This window comes from Schistosoma mansoni, assembly GCF_000237925.1.
Source record: "Schistosoma mansoni, WGS project CABG00000000 data, chromosome 3 unplaced supercontig 0141, strain Puerto Rico, whole genome shotgun sequence".
Lineage (NCBI taxonomy): Eukaryota > Metazoa > Platyhelminthes > Trematoda > Strigeidida > Schistosomatidae > Schistosoma > Schistosoma mansoni.
Genome location: NW_017386011.1, coordinates 308,338 through 315,298, shown reverse-complemented (window position 1 = coordinate 315,298; position 6,961 = coordinate 308,338). Strand labels below are relative to the sequence as shown.

At 39.5% G+C, this 6,961-nt stretch overlaps 1 protein-coding gene across 2 annotated transcripts; it reads right to left on the bottom strand.

The window, feature by feature from the left end:
* Positions 1–4,303: 4,303 nt before the first annotated feature.
* On the bottom strand, positions 4,304–5,444 carry Smp_098890.1 (arginine/serine-rich splicing factor, putative; the record flags this gene model as incomplete). 2 transcript variants are annotated; one of them, XM_018791229.1, is made up of 3 exons in its annotated part: positions 4,304–4,453; positions 4,546–5,189; positions 5,227–5,444. In XM_018791229.1, the coding sequence occupies 2 exons, from the start codon at positions 5,430–5,432 to the stop codon at positions 4,922–4,924; spliced, it is 474 nt and encodes a 157-aa protein (XP_018645565.1). In that variant the 3' UTR covers positions 4,304–4,453; positions 4,546–4,921. The 2 variants fall into 2 exon arrangements, with proteins under 2 accessions (XP_018645565.1, XP_018645566.1); XM_018791228.1 differs by having other exon boundaries at positions 4,307–4,453; positions 4,926–5,189; positions 5,227–5,432.
* Between the last annotated feature and the right edge of the window lie 1,517 nt (positions 5,445–6,961).

Sequence of the window (6,961 nt, the reverse complement as noted above, 5' to 3'; positions counted from 1 at the left end):
TCCAAACCAAGGGTACACATCTGCTTCAGTATCCTGTGGGAACAAATGGCGTATGAATCAATTGTTGGTCACCGGCTACCATGGGACTGCATCTCTTCACGATGACCCACTGCCTAGTGGACTAGACCTTCAGATCAAAGGCTCGGTGTGTGGCCCCCTAAGAAAACCACCTGCTTCAGTTTGGGCACCTGGGCAGTATCACAGCCCTCACACAAATCAAATGAGATTTTGTTTAAATAATAATAATAACTCATTTTTGCCATATGCACTTCTTGACCAAGATGACTTTGGTAGTGGTTTGGATTCACAAGATTTAGTATATGTATTTTGGTTTATGGACCTACGTTTCATGCTACTCAGGACTCATCATTATTTTGAGACTAAAACTCAATACTTATCTGAGAGATTACCCTCAACCACAATTTCAAAGTATCCTAAGATGTGTATCCTGCGAAGTAATTGTTTCTCGTTGCATCATATTTCCTATAATTAATCATTTTTATTACTATCATTAATGCTACTACGAATTCGGTATGCATCTCACCGTACTGATGTAGTGTGGTAACTTTGAACTGATACACCTAGTTTCAGGCTATTTGTTGCTTTTGACATTGACTGAAAACAGTGATGTACCTAAGTTGCAATAGTATTATTTGTCTACAGTCTTGGTTTTATTCTATTATACAATATTCTTGTCCTATTTTAGAATACATCAGATTATGCTAAACTTATACAAACTATAGATCAATCTACACGACGAATACTTACTCCAATTCTATCACCATTATATTATCCACGATTTTGGATTCATGCATGGTATCGATGGAATCGTTCAACTCGTTTAACTAATGGTGGTGGTTATGCATTCAATGCTGCTTATTATAGAAATCTACTAAGATCAACTATTAGCAATGATCATCATCATCATCAATCAATTATACCTCGTACAAGTACTAGTCCTTATACTGGTTGGTTATCCGATGAATCTATTATGAATGCTTTAAATCGAATTGTTTTACCAGCACCATTTGATAATTTTTATAAAACCTTGTATGAAATAGCAAATTTATGGGATAATGAATATTGGGATACACATCTTGTTGATTGTGAATAAAGAACGATTATAGAATATGTAAACCTATATATGTATGAATAATCTCATTCCCCTTTGCTACTACTATTATTATTTATTTTCTTTATTTGTTCTCAGATGATGATATATGAACTGTTTGCCTATGTTTTTTATTTTTAAAAAACCGCCAAGCAATCTCATAATTTTTGTTTTAATTATTTATGACTTAAACAAAAGGGATTAATCCAGCATTATTGATCTGAACCAGTTTTTATTTCCATAGTGACTTTCTTTTTGATCTTTTTCAATTTTGTACTCCTTTTTTTATTGCTTATTTACCAGTAATTTATTGACTTGTGTTTGTAAATCTAATTTTTTTTAAATAATGCAATAGATCATTATAAACATTATACTGATTAGTTGCAGTCCTAAAACATCAATGGGAAGATTCAAACATACAATATTGAGCGAATTTACACTTCACCCCATTGCACAAGCAAGTGGCTATCAGGACTCAGTGGCCGAGTGGAGAACGCGATGACGTTTGAAGCGAAAGGTATTGGATTCGAGTCCCAGAGTGAACATCAACTCTGAGATGCAGGTACATCCAGCTGACGAGTCCCGAATAGGACGAAACGTGCGTCAAACTAGATTCCACCGCTAGCCACTATCCATCTTTGCTTATAATGCTTGTGAATTAGGGCATTATCGAGGCAATACGCACAGTATGCACATATGCCAATTAGAGACTGACCAGTTGCAGTCCTAAAACTTCAACGGAAAGATTCAAACATACAACACTAAGTGAATTATACTGAATTTGTTTACGGATGAACATGGTTTGCAACAATTCTGTCTGATAAGATCTCGGAATGAATTCAGAAAGCCCAGTTGACTTTTGTCAACTTATGAAGTAGACGATATTTTCAATCTGGCAATGAAAGGATGAGTTTACTGTATATCAGTTCTCTCCGTTCTAGTTTATGAATGTGAAACAAGGGGATTATGAGCAGAGGACATCTGTAGGTCACTAGTATTCGGTTACAGGTGTCTGTGAATCATTTCTCGTTTTTTCAGGGACCATGGAGTGAGGAATTCTGAGTTCAGTCTTATGGTACTAAGTTAACAGGGCAAATGGAATGATGAGATGGTGTATGTTTATCATCTGAAGTGGTTGGCACATGTGTTGTGTGCCCAATCACTGGGTACCTGAACGGTCGATACTATCTGGTGCAGTATGTTGAGACAAAGTCAGGAGTAGGCGAACCAAAATGTGGTTGACTGTTGGTCTAGGCTATGTCGTTGGATATAGGCTACTTGGTATGGGTTTGCCGTAACCAGTTGTTAGATACTTTGACACGGTTCATGATCGTTTACATTGGCACAGGCGCATTCTCTGTGTCTTCATTCCTATCATCTCTTCATACCTTTTTTTTCAACCGTGTTTCCTACTACAACTGTTGTTGTTCTTCCTACTGCTCTGTGATTTGTTTTGAAGTAATTTTATCAGTGTGCTAACGTGGTATGGCAACTTGAACTGATGCACATAGTGCCAGGTTCTGCGTTGCATGCAACTTGTTTTCGAATTCTAAACTACAGATTTGGTAACCAATAAATGTCATAAAACAACATCAGTATTACTTGGCACCCTAAGGAAATTACTTGCGGTGTACTCTGACAGGCTAAAACTCATAGACTGATAGAGCTCATATCCGGTGCATTTTTCGGCTAACTAGAAACGGCAACCCACAAGGAGACCTTCCGCTCATTATTAGAAACTTACTTTCCAGTAAGTAAAAAGCTAAAACGAAACCATCCTTAACGACGCTTCACTATGTAGTGCTAATAACTTTAACGAAGTTATTGTTTACTGCAATCTTGATAAAGTCACCCATTGCCCAAATACTCAAGACACGTAAAGATGCCCTGCTTTTCACCTTGTACAATAAGAATTATTTTACTCATATGTAAGTAGAAAATTTCAGAAACATCAACTCTGACTCCTTTCATAATATGAGATTTACCTGATAGATATGCTGCATATTAACCCAACAGACACACGTAATAGAAATACCTGCACAAATTTAACTAGATAAACTCACTCCGAATAACTTTGAACATAATAAGTGCTACTATCATGGATTTGTGACAAGAACAACCCGTCACCCGTGTTTCTTCATACAAAAGGCAGTGGCAACACACCGAGAGGCGGACTCCCATATCAGGTTGTACGCATGGAACCGGTCAACCAAACGCGCACACATTGTCATCAACTGGCCAGAGGAAATGAACGTAACTCGCTAACCAAGTGCATTCCTACTAGTTTTGAGACAAATTGTTCGTGACGGCTAGCAATATTATGAAGCTTTCTGAGCCAGTTTTCGGGAGACAACTTAACAGCTGACTGACAGCCAGACCGGGTTGGCACAACTCACAGTCACTCCACCATGTAGGAAAGTGACAAACCCCTCGGTATGGACAAAGTAGCGGCCACCGCACTGTGATGACGCACAGAGGGAGGACCACGAAACCTGTTCGGCAACCCGACCAATCAGATGGAACTCACCATAGGTTGACGGACGCTCGGCTACTTTTCAGGTGACTCCAAGAAGAGACCACTAGCATCATTTGTCCCTGGGATTTGACCTCAACTGTCACTACACACAAACACATTAACCACGATGCCTAACTTCACTTCGGCCTAGATTTTGCATCTTCAAAGGTGAGGAAGAGCTCAGCCATTCGATAGAGGGACATTGACCTAAACCTTCCTCCTGGATTATCGGGCAAACTACGGAGCTACCAACGCATACACCCGCCTAATGATAATAGTCGAGATGAGTAAGTACACACGGACGCATCTGTCCATCAATACGCCGCACCCCCCAGCAAATGTCAACACGTGAGGCCAAAATACCGAGTACACTGAGCACTGTCGTTGCTGATACTTGAGCACTAAACAGCAGTTCGCACCACACATATACATGCCTACTAGGGATTACAATCAAACTGGAAACTGACGGGTTACTACACACAACTTAGCGTCAGAAGTAATATGACAGAAGCTAATTGAACAATTCAGTGGTTTGTAATGGCTTCATCTAACCTACCTTAGTGCTTAGAGCCTGAATCCTTAACAAACCAACATAAGGCGTGAAGCTGTTTACTCTTTCAGCGGATCATAAGCAATGAGACGACAAATTAACAAACGATATCCAGGAGACTAGAAAACGTGATTAATATTAATTATATTTCGGATAAAAAAGGCCTGATATGGCTTAAACATTTTTGGACTCGAAGTGAAATGCATTGTCAGCCTGCAAACTCCAAATCGATCAACGACTGCGGCTTCGGGAGAAACTTCTATGGTTTGACACAGATCTGAAAGAAAAGAACATTAAGAATGACGGCCAGGACAAAAAAAATAAGTGGTAACCATTACATATCGATAAGCTATGAAACTAGGCACTTACACGTTTAGGCATGAAGGAAAACAAGCTGTAGGTCTCTACGGATGTTAACTTTAGAGGCTGTCTGTAGTCACGACGACGATGTCGACGGCTCACAGATGCCGAGATGTAAGGCAGTTTATGCCCGCCGCAATGAAGTCAAAGATGCCAATTTTCGAGTGAAGTACCTATGGAGACCAGTCTTTTCATAGTACATTCCGTGTGCTAGTGACGAGTCACCGCTACGGAATTTAGAGCACCAGCATTTGACTGAGCTGTTACACTGCGAGATAGGATGTCGACATAGTCTAAGGATGTCGTACTTGGATGAAAAACTGATACAGCCGATAACGTATCATGGTAGCCGAGACGATACCAGACGACATGCGAGTAAGATGAATTACCTCGACCTTCTTCGGCCCTCAGGCCTGCTGCGTCCATTTGGACCTCCCGGCCCACCACCTCGACGACGGCAATCGTAGGCATAATGTCCACGTTCTCCACACTCGTAACACCGATCTGTTGGGTCAAACGGTTTCATACGGCGAGAACCAATCCCATTATCACGTCCTCCACCATTACGCGCACCACCACCTCCACGTACCCACGGCTTCTGTCGCGACTTCCCAGTACTCAGTTCAACACGGGCGCGTACACCACACATGACTCTAAATATATTAGATGAAGCGACAAGTATCCACTTACGTTCCGTCGAGTTCACGCACCGCATCACTGGCATCTGCAGCATCTTCAAATTCAACAAAAGCAAAGCCAGGTGGGTTTCTCGCAACCCAAACATTACGCAACCTTCCGTACTCCCGGAATATGCGTTCTAGTTCTCGTTCAGATGCCTCTCTAGGGAGGTCACCGATGTACACTTTCGTGCCAACATCTCGGTATCTGGCAGCCATTTCTAAAGGGTAACTTTATGATCAAGTAGGTACAAGTTAAAACAAAGTGCTCAATTCTCAATAAAAAAAGCTATCATTTATCATAAAAAACGAATGTGACATGAGTCACATTGTACTATTTAACTTCATTGCTATCACAAATATATCGAAATTATCTATAATTACGAATGATCAGGAAGTGCTTAACATACAATCGGAACTAGTTCTTCAGTGTGTAACTTAAACATACCTAACGATAACCCTCTTCTTTTTTTTCTTGTCCGTTTTCGATGTTAGTACCCCATGATGAACTTGTAAAATTTTCTTCTAAGCTAAAATCTTAGACCGACTGGTGATCCGAAATATTTCTGTAGGTCGGTCACTGTATAAATAGCTATCTATCTCTTCTAACTAGAATCAATAGCTTCTGAGTAATGAGATGAATCTAAAGAATAAAATACTGTGGTGAGATCAGATAGCATACGTTCAAAATCTCGAGTCAAACATCATAGGTTTTTTGTAAATTTACTTATCCTTTAATGTTAACTACATCGAAATAGTCATTGCAGGATTCAAAAGGGACAGACAATAATAAACGAGGATTAGGGATATCTGAAGGCCAATATTTATACAGATTCCTCGGTGAAAAATCTCCCATACTCAGATGCTTTTAGTTTCCAAGATGTCAGTACTACACATACCATAAATTTAACTTACGAGGACTCGATGACAACACTCAACAGAGGCAGAATCTCGAGATAATTCACAGTGCCATACCTTGAACACCTCTAAATCATGATAGTCATGACTTCAGGTATCATCTTTAGGCCTTCTGTTTACAACGGTTGGCAAACATAAAGAGATGTTACATTGTTTGAGTGCAAAAATAAAAACACGTTTTCAATGTAAAAGTGAGGAGTTGATGAAGTTTTATGAACAAACATCTGCTAGGCATAAAATATTAATGTAAACTCGCGACATCAGCTACTCTGGTTTCACGCAAATTTACCATTAAAGACTCTAACGAAGAATGAAGGCCTACCAAATAACAAGGAATAAATTACCAAAACACTGTAAATTCTGAATTGACGTTTTCCGTTGACACAAGATCTCTTTGACTTAGTAAAATAAATCACTTCTTAAGCCCTGGAAAATAATTAGCTCTCGATGATGAGACGCTAAGTAATGGCATAATTCCTACTGTTAGGAAGCATCGATGAGAATGCTATCTCTAGGAGTCTAACTGAAGTGTTTAACTTGAACGTCAAAATGACATCGAAGTGCCCTTAAAAATTAAATGAATGAGTTTTATTATTGCTAGAGACTATGCAAGTGTACTGACAATTCGAGGTAAAATAGTGGCTTGACACTGTAACAGCTCAGGTTGGTTGGTTAAGAGTTGACCCCAAACAACCAAGCATATGCTAAAACAGTATTGTTCAAGTATTCATTCACTTCCTTACCTTTTGTAAGCGTTATATTCCCTACTATCTTATATGGAATGTTGAGAGCCTTTGTTTGTCTGAACAGATAATCCCACGCTCCACTGT